This window comes from Dipodomys spectabilis, unplaced genomic scaffold (assembly GCF_019054845.1).
Source record: "Dipodomys spectabilis isolate Male_0828 unplaced genomic scaffold, ASM1905484v1 ptg000229l, whole genome shotgun sequence".
Lineage (NCBI taxonomy): Eukaryota > Metazoa > Chordata > Mammalia > Rodentia > Heteromyidae > Dipodomys > Dipodomys spectabilis.
In genome coordinates, this window is record NW_024870906.1 from 400691 (window position 1) to 415006 (window position 14316).

The 14316-nt window shown below is 56.6% G+C and overlaps 1 protein-coding gene and 1 long non-coding RNA gene across 2 annotated transcripts; one reads left to right on the forward strand and one right to left on the reverse strand.

Moving 5' to 3' along the window:
• Positions 1-537: 537 nt before the first annotated feature.
• Positions 538-5168, reverse strand: LOC122123489. Its single transcript, XR_006150413.1, has 3 exons — positions 5090-5168; positions 4331-4336; positions 538-550 (listed from the first exon to the last, which is right to left on the reverse strand). It is a non-coding gene; the product is annotated as an uncharacterized LOC122123489 (long non-coding RNA).
• Clu (clusterin) lies at positions 5130-12428 on the forward strand. Its single transcript, XM_042697796.1, has 8 exons — positions 5130-5223; positions 6456-6604; positions 8253-8423; positions 8681-9092; positions 10271-10375; positions 10987-11216; positions 11815-11990; positions 12205-12428. The coding sequence occupies exons 1-8, from the start codon at positions 5130-5132 to the stop codon at positions 12212-12214; spliced, it is 1347 nt and encodes a 448-aa protein (XP_042553730.1). The 3' UTR covers positions 12215-12428.
• The last annotated feature ends 1888 nt before the right edge of the window (positions 12429-14316 follow it).

The following is a 14316-nucleotide window of genomic DNA, read 5'->3' on the forward strand; positions in this document are numbered from 1 at the left end:
GATCCATTATGACACTCTTCTTCAGATATTTTACCCGGCTTTCAAAACCTGCCACCAAAAAACCCCCCAAAGTAGGCTGCCTGTTTTTGGTCCATCCACCTATCTTCCCTGGACAAGGCTAGGCCTGGCCCTCTTTCTCAACACTCAGCTTCCTGGGGTCCAGAATGGGTAGCTCAGCTTCTGCTCCAAGAAGCAGCTGCAGGACGCACAGGTGGCTCCTTCACCGGCACGGCCTGGGCTGACCGGGCCCACAAGCCAGGGCCTTGGCTCAAAATGCACTGCAAATTTCAAGTCTGAGACAGGACTGCGTGACACCTAGTGTGGGTGGGCCTGGGTCCCACGTGGCCTGGGGACAGGGCTGTATCTGTGGGAGCCCCTGGCTCGGGGGACCAGGCCCCTTCCCGATCCTGTCCACGTCCTCTGTCCCGGGGCCCACAGGCTCCCCGCGCCGCCGGGAGCGCTTTAGCCTGCTCTCCGCCTGGCACGGGCCCTCCACCTCCCCGAGCACTGCTGGCCGAGTCCTCGCTGAATGGCGCAGGAGTAGCGAGGGCTGAAGATGGAAGATTCGCCCCGGGCCCGGTGGGCGGCTGTCCGAGGCCGGGCCTGGGCGGGAGCGGAGCGCGCAGCGCCGTGCGCGGTGCCCATGCGCCCCCCGGTGCCCCCGCGGGGTGCTGCACCTCCTGCCCCCCCACCCCCCAGCTTCCAGAAAGCTCGGGCCGCGGTCGGGGCGTTCTGAGGGCGTGAGTCACGCAGGTCTGCAGCCGGCCCCCAAGGGGGTGTGCGCGGGCCGAGCTATAAAGGCGGCGCCTCCCCGGGACGCGGCTGCCTCGCCGGGAAGAGCGCGTCGAGCCGAGCGGTGAGCGGGCGCCCCGCGTTCCCTTCGCCGGGCGGGGGTGCGGCGGGGCGCGGCGGGGGCTCGGGGTGCGGCGGGGGTGGGGGACGTTCCCTTCGCCACGGCGGGGGCTCGGGGCGCGGCGGAGGAGGTGCGGCGGGAGCCGGGGGTGGGCTGGGGTGGGCGCGGGGCGCTGCGGGGCGCGGCGGGGGGGGGGACCGCGATGTCCCGCGTTCCCTTCGCCGCGGCGGGGGCCCGGGGCGCGGTAGGGCGCGGCGGAGGAGGTGCGGCGGGGACCCAGGGGGCGCGGAGAGGACCTGCGCCACAGACAGCGCCCCGAAGGCGCAGCCAGGGCCGGGATGGGGGCCCTGTGTTCCTCGGCTCAGATCGCAGTTTGATGGGTGTATGTGGGAGCTTGACGCGCGCGCGGGGCGGAGGCCGCGGGGACCCAGGCTGGGGGACCAGGCTGGGGGGCGGAGGCCGCGGGGACCCGGGCTGGGGGACCGGGCTGCGGGACCGGGCTGCGGGGCAGAGGCGGTGCGGGGACCAGGCTGCGGGGCGGAGGCCGCGGGGACCCAGGCTGGGGGACCAGGCTGCGGGACCAGGCTGCGGGGCGGAGGCCGCGGGGACCAGGCTGCGGGACCAGGCTGCGGGGCGGAGGCCGCGGGGACCCAGGCTGGGGGACCAGGCTGCGGGACCAGGCTGCGGGGCGGAGGCCGCGGGGACCCGGCTGCAGGGGGGCCCCCCGCGGCCGGCCCTCGGGGAGGTGCGGGGCTCCGCTGCGCTGCGGGGCTCCTCCGCCCTCCGCATCTCCTAGTGAGCCTGGCGTGGATCCGAGCGTGAGCCGTGACCACGCACCTGGCGCAGACTCGGCCCGTGCGGTGCCGGCTGCAGAAGTCAAGGCCCTCGGCCCCTAGGCATTGCCAGCCCAGGCCTGCAGGGGCGCAGGGATTCCCGCGCCAGCAGTAAGCCAGGGTCGGAGCTGGGCCCAGAAACGAAGCTTCTTGACCTTCCAGAAACTTCTGGACCTGGCAAAAAATAAAAAGTTGCTACTAACCCCCCTCCCACTACATTATATGTATATAAAATACAATATAATACATACTATAGTATTATTTGACATATATTAAGGAATATATAATAGGTATATATATATATATATTAAGGATACCAAATACCAAAATGAGCTACTTGAGTCCCCACCCTTGCGAGACTAGTACAGCTGCAGTGTGATATAAGGAAGAGAAGACAGCCCCAAAAACAGGCCTTTCCATTATCTTTTACACCCTTTACACGGGATGCAAAGGACGCGGTAAGTGGAGGGAAATGCGGCACAAGGCCCGGGCCTGGGAGCAGCCCTGGCCCGGGGTCCGTGGTGTTGGCGCTGCTGACACACTCAGGCAGTTGGCCGGTGCGGATCTAGCCCCAGGTGAGACTGGCCAGGTGACCTCTGCAGAGGGCAGGCTTTGTTCTCTGGCTGTCCTTGAACCTGCACCATAGGCTCATGACCGGAACCAGCGTGAGGCAGCGTCGGAGCACATGGGGCCTCAGCGAATGGCTCGGGCCCTCAGCCTCCCTCCAGGAACGTGGTTAGAAGATGCTGACAATGTCCAGGGCAGGTCTTTGGTCAGATTTTGAATGAGTCAGTGTTTACTATGATTATGTAAGATATTTGCATTTATAGAACACACTCACTTTCTGAGGTCTGTCCCCGCCCACTTTACAGATCAGGAAACCGAGGGTGCTGGGGATCCGTAGCTAACATCTGTAATCCTAGCTATAGAGGAGGCTGAGATCTGAGGATCACAAATCAAAGCTGGCCCAGGCAGGAAAGTTTATTAGACTCTTATCTCCAACAAAAAAAGTTGGGAATGGAGCAGTGGCTCAAATAATAGAGCACCAGCCTTGAGTGACATAGCTAAGGGACAATGCCCAGGTCCTGAGTTCTAGCCCCAGTCCAGTGTTTGTGTGTGTGTGTGTGTGTGTGTGTGTGTGTGTGTGTGTGTGTGGCTGCCTCCAGGTGTGTCACCTGTGATCAGCATAGATTTCCCTCTGCCCCCAGCTAGGACACAGTTGGATTAGATAATTCATAAAACCCAGCAAGGTGAAGTCTGGCCTCCTGCTTCAGGTCTGCACCCCTGTCAGGGAGACCCCTCTTTCCTCACTGTCTTCCTGCTTTGCCCACAGGCTGTCTTAGCAATGTAGCCTCTGCCCATCTGGCTTACTGACTCAATCCTAAAGCAGCTTCTTCTGGTGTTCTGTCTCTTCATGACACTCTGCAGCCATTGGACTTAGGAAACCAAGATGCCATGGGGCGTCTTAGGACTTGGCTCTCCTCTCCTTCCCCTGATAAGTGTTTACCTGAACCATAGGCTGTGAGGGGCTGGAGGAACTGAGATCTACTTCTTGTTAGATGCTATAGGTAATGATACTGTATGCCTCTGTGTGCTAAACTTACTTTATGGCAATAAGTGGAAGTCTTCAAGCTAGAATAAGCAACAAAAAGTATAAAAACAGAGGCTGGAGGCTGGGAAGGTGGCTTAGTGGTAGAGTGCTTGCCTTGCATGCATGAAGTCCTGGGTTCGATTCCTCAGCACCACATACACAGAAAAAGCCAAAAGAGGCTCTGTGGCTCAAGTGGTAGAGTGCTAACCTTAAGCAAAAGCAGCTCAGGGACAGCACCCAGGCCCTGAGTTCAAGCCCAGAACTGGCAAACAACAACAACAATGGAGGCTGGGAGATTTAAGGACTCCATGTCAAGGAACGAGGACTAGGCCAAGAAGGAGACTTGGAAGGCCAGGTTCTCACCCTGGAGTGGCACCAGCCTGCCCTGGCCCTGTCTTTGGGCTTTGGTCTCCCAGTGAAGGTGGAAGGGTGGCTGGAGAATGACCTTCTGATGGCTCTCCAGGCTGGGGCACCCCCTGCCCCTGTCCCAGGCCCTGCCCCTCTTCAGCAGTGCCCAACACTGTCTTCTGGTTGGAACCGTTGGTGAGGATTTGAGCTGGATTTCCCAGAAGCAGTCATTCTGGGGGCCTCTTCCGGTGAGGTATTTCTGACTGGCTTTATCTCTCCACTTCAGAGGCTCCGTCTCTGCCAGAGGCATGTCAGGACTGAGTGAGCAGCTGGGCAGAGGCGTTGAGATCAAGGCCTTCTCGGTGGGCCTGAGGCCCCGTGGGCTTAGCCACGCACCCATGGTTGGGGAACCGGCCCCTGTCTCTTCTCCCATGTCATCCCTTTGCTCTGTGTAGCATATGTCCCCCTTATTAATGATCTACCAGCATCCAGGTGGGCTTTCTGGACTGAGTAGTCTCTAGACGTGAACCATTTCAGGAAGGGTTCCCTTTCTTCTTCCTGTGGCTATGGGAACCAATTCAGCAGTTCTGGGCAGGGTTGGGGGGCCAGGAGGAGGAGGTTCCGATTTATGCAACAGCTCCAGCTTCTGGAACAGGGTCTATTGTGTAAGACCAGGGCTACGGCGCATGTCCTCTGGCTCAGAACGGCCAGCTCCGTGGTAGCAGGAGCCCCTTGGCAACCCAAAGTGGTGCAGGCTTAGAGGGCACAGGCCGTGTGAAAGGGACCAGGCAGAGCCAAGGGGCACATTCCCCCCACCCTCCAGCTTTCCTAGGGAGGCTGCTCGTTGGGCTCACTGTTAGCCCTTCCCTTTCTTGCCTTACTTTTAATTGATATCTTCGAATCTGCAATGCAGCCCAGCCCAAGCCTCCCATGAGGGATGCCAGATGTCCTGTACCAACCAAAAGGGAGGGATGTTACTGCCTCAGACTCTTGAAAAGCACATTCAGATGGCGCTGGGGCTCCAAGTGGGGGGGGGGGGGGAGCATGGAACTATGATTGATTGGTAATGTCTGCTGTGGGTGAGGGTGCAGTCCTACTTCACAAGAAGAGGGAGGGAAGGTTGAGAGAATGAAAAGGGAGGCATTCGTAAGATTTGATAGGCTTCGTGCCCTTTTGGAACAAGGAGGCCAGGATTCAGGAAGCTTCTGTGCTGGCCTGGTGCCCAGCTCCTGAGTTTCTCTGTGTGGCTGTTCTGTGGCCCCTCCCGGCACGGCCTGCCTTCACTTCCTTCAAAGTGACAGCGGCAGATCTGATCTTTTCTTCCAAGTTCCTCGGGGTAACTGCAGTGGTGCCAGCTGAGGGGCAGCTGAGGGCCACTTGTCCCCCGCCTCTGGAAGTTGAGGCAGCCAAGCAGCAGACTGCCCAGTGGTTACCGTGACAGTCGATCTTCTGTTCTCTCCAAACACAGACCTGCTAGGATTCCAGAATTGGAGGTGGCCATACCATGAAGATTCTCCTGCTGTGCGTGGGGCTGCTGCTGACCTGGGAGAGCGGACAGGTCCAGGGACAGCAGCTGGTCTCCGACAATGAGCTCCAGGGCAAGTACCACTGTGGGGCCCGCTGTTCATGGTAGTGAACGCAGCCTGGCACAAGCAAAACTGCAAGAGTATTTAAAGCATACGTAATGCAATAATGAATGGGGTTGTGGCTCAAATGGTGGAGTGCCTGCCGAGCAAGCTCAAGGTGTCCTAAGTTTAAAACCCCAGTACAGCCACAAACAAAACAAGTACCCCAGACTTGCAGGGGTGTGGCAGTATACGCCTGTAATCACAGCTACTGAGGAGGCAGAAATAGGAGAATCGTAGGCCTAGGCTGATTTGGGCAAAAACCTAAGAATCTATCTGAAAAACAAGCTAACGCAAAAATAGATGGAGATAGAGAGAGTGCAAGATGTTCACTAGGCCTGGGTGTGAGTACACCCACCGTGCCCCAGCTGCAGACTCCCCAGGCTGTCTCCAGCTCATCCTAGTGTTTGGCTTCATTGAGGTATAATTATCAAATACAAATGTTGTCCTGTGCTAAGCAACCTGATGCTGTGGTACACACACACACACACACACACACACGGTGACAGTCACTATCAAGCTACTTAGTAGTTACCTGGACTTTTGTGGTGAACACTCCAGGTCTCTCAGCAATCTTCAGGCGCAGAACATATGTGGTACAGCCTGGCTGTGCCCCGAGACCCCTCTGGGGTTCCATACCTTTTGCCCTGCCCTCTTCCCTCTCTCCCCTTGGACTCAACAGTGGTGCTGGAAGTCATAGATCACATGTGCACCAAGGGCCGGGCATGGGGTAGGCACAGTGCGAGGGACCTGAGTGGTAGGGCCTCCTGGTGCCCCGGTGCTGTGCCGTGGTGCCAGTCCCCGTGGTGAACAGAGCCGTGTAATCATTGCCCCGCCCCAGTCCCTGAGTGCTGTGCTCAGGAACCAAGTCCAGATGTTTCCACAAAGATTTGTATCCCAAATACCAAGAAGTTCTTCTGTTTCGAGTCTTAAAAGCTAACACACCTGGGTTTAGTGTCTCTCCCTCCCCCGCCTTGGAAACTGTCCCCTGGTTCTTCGGGGCCACGTGGCAGTGGCGGGCATAGGGCACGGTCCCCTGGGGCATGATGGGACATTGGGCTGTTCAGTGGGGTGGGGTTAGAAGGGCCTGGCCTTGACTTCCCCTGGCCTGAGCAGGCCTTTCTGACAGTCCAGCTGGCGCCAGGGTTATCTCCCAGCATCCTCTCTTCCTCTCCCCTCCCTCTGTCTCCGGCCTGCTGTTACAGAAATGTCCTCCCAAGGGAGCCAGTATATCACTAAGGAGATTCAAAACGCCGTCCAGGGAGTGAAAGAGATCAAGACTCTAATAGAGAAAACGAATGAAGAGCGCAAGTCGTTGCTGACCACCTTGGAGAAGGCAAAGAAAAAGAAGGAGGTGAGCGGAGCCCTGCCCTGGCTCTCCCTGCTGGAGGGGAAAGAAAGGGGTCCTGGTAGGCATCTTGCAAGGTTGCCATGGTGATCTGTGGTTTTCCCAGGGCAGTGTCAGCTGATGCTGGGGGCTGTAGGGAAGGGGTAGAGAGAAAAGCATTTGCTTTTGAAAGCCTGCGGGTGGGGGAGGGGGGGGATCTTGGATCTGGTTCTGGTACAAGGCTGGTCCTGGGCCTGATGCCTGGATCATTTCAATTGATTTTTCTAAATCCTGACCTTGTACAAGCTCCAAGATCAGCCCTGGAGTGCGGGCGTGGGGCGAGGCTGTGGTGGTGGTGGTGATGTAGGAGGGGCTAGCAGTGTTAACATCTGATCTACCCTTACTGTTCTTACACTTCTTTCACAGTCTCTGTTCAAAATTTAAAACTTATACTGTAAGTGTCCCTTGTAACCATGTGTTAATGGATACTTACCCACCTTCTGCACATGGTGTAGCCCCCTTAACCACAAACAATCTGCCCTGAGACCCCAATGGCAGCCTGAAGCCATGCAGGGTACCAAGCCCTGTGCATGTTATGTTTATTCATATATATATATATATATATATATATATATATTATGTCTCCGTGGTAGTTTAATTTGTAGATTATTCACGCAAGAGAAACAGAACAACAACAAAACAGAACAACTACGCTGTAATAAAAATTGTGTGACAGCAGTCTTTGCACTGTAGTGATACTTTTGTATTATAAGTTTATAATCTTTAAGTAGTTGTACAGAGGGGTTTCAATTCAGCATGTCGCTGTGTGGTACAATGCACCTCCATCGTGTCACCCCTCCATCCTTCTCCCGCTCCTCTCCCAGCCCCACCTGCCCCCTGGTTTTCCTAGTTCCATTTTCACATGTGTACATTGAGTTGTAGTCATATTTTGGGGTTGTGGCTGACCAAGGAGAGCTGATAAGGGAGGAACTACTGTACCACGATTGGTTGAACGTGTCCTTGACTTTTGAGCATTTAGGTTGGTTCTGACATACACGCTCGCTCTCTCTCTCTCTCTCTCTCACACACACACACACACACGTAAATATATACTTACCATAAGTGAATACTGTGATGAACATCTTCGGGCCTTTATTTGGGAGGCCTTTGGGATAACCTGTGACAGTTACCCATCTGACATGACCGTGAGTGTGAGTCTCCGTGGTTGACGTGATGCTGACTCCTTTGCACACCAGGGACCACAGTTAGAATAGAGTCAGGAGATCTGGGAGCTGCTGGTCGGTTGGGGAGGCGCCTTCAACACTAGGTGCTGAGCGCAGGGAATGCAGGACATGGGAGCGGGAAATCCTTGGATAGACGATCCGCAGTGTCCAGGGAAATCCTTGGATAGACGATCGGCAGTGTCCAGAGAGAGGAGGGGTCTGGGTCAGTCCTGCAGGTGGGGGAAGACGCAGGAAACAGCTGGCGGTGGGGGAACAAGAGGACGCTGACAGCCAGGTGTGGAGAGCGGTCCAGGAAGATGGATGAAGGAAGGCTGGGCTCACAGGGCTGACCACGGAGGGCCTCGGGCCGCTGGTGTGAACGGGCGGGGCGGGGTTGGGAAGAGGAAAGCCTGTGGTCTGTGTGGCTCACCTGGTCTCTTGGCTTCCTGTAGGATGCCCTGGAAGACACAAGGGACTCTGAGAAGAAGCTGAAGGAATTGCCAGACGTGTGCAACGAGACCATGACGGCGCTGTGGGAGGAGTGCAAGCCCTGCCTGAAGCAGACCTGCATGAAGTTCTATGCCCGCGTCTGCAGAAGCGGCTCCGGCCTGGTGGGCAGGCAGGTGAGGGGGAGCCACGGCTTCGAGGCAGGGGAGGACCTCGCGCCTGCTTAGGTGAGAGGAATTTAGAATTGTTGGTGTGTTCGTGGGGATTCTGATGTGAGTCTCAGGGCAGTGATTCATGCCTGTAATCTCCGCTAGGCAGGGAACACAGGTAGGAGAATGGCTGTCGAAGGGCAAAAGCGTGAGACTCTATCTGAAAAATAACCTGAGCCGGACCACTGGGTCGGCCCTCACTGCGTCTCTCGCCCGCTCCCTAGCTGGAGGAGTTCCTGAACCAGAGCTCGCCCTTCTACTTCTGGATGAACGGGGACCGCATCGACTCCCTGCTGGAGAACGACCGGCAGCAGAGCCACGTCCTGGACGTCATGCAGGACAGCTTCACGCGGACGTCCCGGATCATGGATACCCTGTTCCAGGACCGCTTCTTCTCCCACGAGCCCCAGGACACCCGCTACTTCTCGCCCTTTGGCCTCTTCCACCGGAGGCCTTACTACTTCTTCCCCAAGTCGCGCCTGGTCCGCAGCCTCAGGCCTCTGTCCCCGTACGGACACATGGACTTCCCGGATCTGTTCCAGCCCTTCTTCGACATGATCCACCAGGCCCAGCAAGCCATGGACGTCCCGTTCCACAGCCCGGCCTTCCAGTCCCCCAGCATGGACGGCACAGGAGGTCAGGGAGGGCTCTTCTCTTTCTTCCCAACAAGGGGTGGGAGCCTGTCAGATGCTGGGCTCAGTAGTTGTCATCGCTGTGTTGCCTAGCAACCCACAAGGGTGGTGCCCGCCCCATTGAAAGAAGAAGGGGACCAAGGCAGAGTAGTAAAGGGAAAACCAGTACTGCAGGGCGGGCGGTGTGGGATTGTCATGTTGATGGTCATCCAAGCAATCGTGAGCTGCTTTCGCTTGGGTACTCTGGGGAATATGGTGTGGTTGCCATAGCAATGAGTTATACCACAGCCTGTGTTGCACTTCAGGAAGGTATTCGTGGCTGGGACCTTAGGGTCTGGCTGGGGATGGGTGCTCAATGCATAGACAGACAGACAGACAGACAGATGAATAAAGGGTAACAGGAATGTGAGTAGGCAGCACTTGAGTGCTTTTCTTTCTCAATGCTTGCCCAACAAGGGTCCTGTACCACATGGTTCTCCTGGCCCCCGGGCTTGGCTTGAGATGTCCTGGAAATACCACCGGGTGGGGAGATTGCACTGTCAGCTCTTTTTTTTTTTTTTTTGGGTCCGGTCGTGGGGCCTGAACTCTGGGCCTGGGCGCTGTCCCTCAGCTCTTCAGCTCAAGGCTAGCGCTCTACCACTCAAGCCACAGCGCCACTTCCGGCTTTTTTCTTTTTGCTTATGTGGTGCTGAGGAATGGAACCCAGGGCCTCAGGCATGCAAGGCAAGCGCCCTACCACTGAGCCACCTTCCCAGCCTATGCACTGTCAGCTCTGTCAGGGGGAGCCCTGTAGTGTTACGTGGAGCTCGGTTAGTGTCAGGGGTACAGGAGCTGTAAGGGGGATGCCTACCTGGGTTCCAGAGACTGAGCAGTCCCGCGGAGAGCGATGGGCCGGGTATAGCACACAGCGTGGAGGAGGCCGTGATGCCGAAGCGAAGCATGCGCAGTGAGGGCCTGGGGCAGGCGAGGGAGGCAGGGAGGCATCACACGATGCCCAGGGCAAAGGCCCAGGCCAGTGGGTGAACGACCAAAGTCTGACGCTCCCTGACTCAGAGAACATCGGAGAGGACCACGCAGCAGCATGGAGGGCGTGGAGACAGCCATGGGCCCACGAGCAGGGCCCAGACATGGGTGGGCCCACTTGCCAATCACTGACGCTTCCCCCGCCCCTCTCTCCCGCAGAGGGCAGCGATGACCGGGCGGTGTGCAAGGAGATCCGCCGGAACTCCACGGGATGCCTCAAGATGAAGGACCAGTGCCAGAAGTGCCAGGAGATCTTGTCTGTGGGTGAGTCGGCGGGGCCGGCCGCTGGGGCGGGCCACCAGCAGCTCACAGGGCGGCCTCAACGCCGAGTTCTGCTGTGGGCAACCTAGCCTCAGCCCAGAGCAGACCCGTAACCTGTGGGCCTGGCTTCACACGCAGGGGCCGAAGCTCAGCGAGGTCCCTGTAAAGCACTCACCCCTGGGCCAGTCCCAGGTGAAGCAGTTTGGACAGAGCACCCCCCTTTCCCCGGTGCTCTTCTTCCACAGTGCCAAGCGCAGGAGATGGGCGACATTTCACTTGCACATTCTGAGAGTTGAGGTAGAATGCATGTTAGCCGGGCAGGGGTGGCTCATGCCAGGATCATAGGATCCTGGTTCAAACCCATGATTCCTGGCAGACGAATCCGTTCAGCTGATGTTCTACCCCCTTCCCCCAAGACCTTTTTTATTTTTTCGATGAAGGAAACAGCATCTTTGTCCACCTTTGTCTTTATCCACGCTTTGTTTGTATCGGGGACCATAACCAATTGCTTGTGAAGGAGCCAGGAGCTGGGTTCTGTCCTTCGAACTTCCCCGACACGTTCCACCTTTCTGCCTGCCGAGTGAGTGTGTTGTATTTCTCTCTTCTCTGGGCAGACTGTTCCGCCAGCAGCCCTGCGCAGGCCCAGCTGCGGCAGGAGCTGAACGAGTCCCTGCAGATGGCGGAGAGGATGACCCAGGAGTACAACCGGCTGCTCCAGTCCTACCAGACCAAGGTGCTCAACACCTCCGCGCTCCTGGAGCAGCTGAACCAGCAGTTTAACTGGGTGTCCCGGCTAGCCAACCTCACGCAGGGGGAAGACCAGGCTTATCTCCGGGTTTCTACAGTAAGTTTTGTCGCCGCCAGGGGTAGGATGCTGGGGACACTGGTGGTGGGGAGGTGACTTGAGCCTCTCAGGATGGAAATGGGGCCACTTAGAACTTTGGATGGGCATTGATCTCAGGGCAGGATAACGGGAAAACCGTCCAATCATAGCTGCCCTGATGGGCAGAGGGAGAGCCCCCATGGCTGGTGGGAGATTGGAGAACTGTGGTTGATGCGCCAGGGGCACTGCGCCTGGACTGCTTCTCTGCCCTGTACTGTGGAAAGGCGCATGAAGCCCGGCCTTGTTCTCTTGTCAGGGAGAGCAGCTTCTCTCAGTGCTGGAAGCGTCTCTGTGTCCCCTTTTCTGTCTTGATTCCTTTCAAACACAGACCGGCCAGCTGCTGTGTAAAGGAACACTTCGGGGACTGCTCTTCTCTCCGGGGCAGCCGGCCGCGTTTGCGGCAGGCACGGTCCCCCGGAGTGGGCCTCTGTGAATGATTAGCAACAAGCCACCCCCAGCCATCCCCAGGCCACGGGAGGACTTGGCATCCGGGGCCTAAATCGCGGTGTGCGCGGCTGCAGCCAGGACACGGCGGCTCTTTCCTTGCCTTTCTGTCCAGGTGACGACCCACACTTCCGACTCGGACACCCCCTCCCGCGTGACGGAGGTGGTGGTGAAGCTCTTTGACTCTGATCCCATCACAGTGGTTCTCCCCGAAGAAGTCTCTATGGACAACCCCAAATTTATGGACACAGTGGCAGAGAAAGCCCTGCAGGAATACCGCAGGAAGGACCGGTAAGCAGGCAGCCTTTTTGTGACTCTTGGTAAGTGGGTCACCCCTCTTGTGATTCTCTGGGGCGCAGGCAAAGGGCCGAGCCCACGGAGGAGCTAGGAAAGCACGGGGAATTTTATGGTTTCCTTTGGGGAATGTTCTTCCTAGGTGGATAAGAAGGGGGGTGCGCTGGTGCCTCGGTGACCCCTCCTCCTCCCCTGCCTCCCTCTTTTCCAGGGAGGAATGACACACAAGCACTGCTCCTGCTGCTTTTCTACATGCAGGGGCCTTGGGGTGCGGCTCCCCAAGGTGAGCCCCGGGCCCCCCAGATAGAGCTCTGCATGTCCGCGTGGCCAGCCCCCAGCCCACCGGCCTCTCCTCCCTCTGGACTGCACTCTAACCGCCTGCGGCTGCGTGCTTCCCCATGCAACTAATTCAATAAAACTGCTGTCGTCAGAGTACTCCCGGCTCCTCTTCCCCGCGACTTTCCACCTCCCACATGCCTCCATTTTGGTAGGAGGAAGAAAAGGAGAGAAATAGAGTAAGAAATGTAGTGGCCAGGGGTCTGGGATTGTAGCTCACTGGGCCCTGGGTTTGATCCCCCTGGTCTACACACACACACACACACACACACACACACAACAATAACAATAACAAAAAATTTTAAAGTAGTATCTGAGCTGGTGCAGGGGTAGAATATCATACGGTGGAGAATAAGGTTATGCATGACAGAGTTGACTGAATTCAACAATTTCTGTGTGTGTGTATGTGTGTGTGTGTATGTGCATGTGTGTGCACGTGTGTGCACACATGTGCCAGAACTGGGACTTGCATTCAGGGCTTGGAGTTCTTGCTTGGATTCTTTTTTCCCCCACAAGGTTCTACTACTTGAGCCACACCTCCACGACCAGCTTTTTGCTGGTTAGTTGGAGATAAAGAGTCTTGTGAACTTTCCTGCCCAGGCTGGCCTCAAACCATAATCATCAGATTTCAGCCTCCCGAGTAGCTAGGATTATAGGCGTGAGCCACCAGTGTCTGGCTGACTGCTTCTTATTTGGGGCAGCAAGACCAGGTTATCAAAGCGAGCTCCTTGCTGTGAGAACTCGGCGGACTCGCTTGAGGGACGACGTTGGGTATCAGGGCAAAGAGGGTGATCATAGGCACATGGGCCTTTTAACACACAGAAGCTAGTTTGCAAAAGATCAAGTGGATTTAGAACCCCGTGCGTGGGGCCCTCCACCCCCTAGCCCTCCCCTCCATGCTCCAAAGACAGGTTCCCAATGGTGGCTGCTCATGCTGGAGAATACTGAGCTGCAGTACCCAATCTTGCCAGCAGGTGACACTGGTCAACCATGGTACAAATGTCACTTAAAAAAAGCCTCAAACTGGTCATTTATTATGGATTTCTGTCCATTAAATATACTGCAAATCTTGTTATATCCCAGACCGGCAGCAAGTGCTTTAGCAGCTCAAGATACTTTTAGTTACCTGCCTTGTCTTTTAAGGTATAAAATAGGCCTGGGTCCTGTAAGCCACACATTTATAAGGTTTAGCTGAAGTCTTCTGGTGTTTTAGTATTGATTTCAAGGAAAAAGCAGAGTAAAATCAATAGACAGCTAATCATGCCCTAGTTAGGGTTATGAGGTCAGAAGGGATTTGTTTAAACAGACCTAATTGTAAAACTTACACATTGCGTCAATGTCATAAAACATGTTTGAGGCCTTATTTGTTCTTTTCTGGTCTGGAGTTGCTAGATTCTGGCAGTCACTCTATCCAGGACTTGGGGTTCTCTTCATGTACCCATTTAAAGCTCACACGTGACTGTGCTAAAAGTCTGAGGCTCCCAGGAGCCTCCTTGCTCCACGCCCTTCCCCCCTGTGCCAGGGACTGGGTTTCAGGGTTGGGCGGGGCTGAGCCACTGTCTCCAACCTCCGTTCCAGCCGAGGCCTTGGCCACAGCACAGCACCGCCTCCTCTGGGTTTGTATACAAATGCGTGTGGCCAATGTCCATTTTTCATGGTTTGGGATTTTCGGGAAATGACGGGGCCTCTCTTGACCTCTGAACGGCCCTGATGTGTCAGAAGCCGGGGGAGCAGACCAGCGGAAGGCAGCAGGCCCAGTCTGCCTGCTTCCCTGGCTCCCTCGGGGGCGTGGGTTCCTCCCAGTCTTCCCTGCCAAGGCATCGATACTCGGTGGTTTTTCTTCCATTCTTCGATGAGTGCCTGCCTTTGTCCTTCCCAAACAGCTCTGCTGTATGGTTCAAAGGTTACAAGCCTACCCACCGCCAGCCCCTCCCACCAGGTGGCCTGGTCTGCTCGGCCAGTTTCGAGGCAGCACCCATGGGAGGTG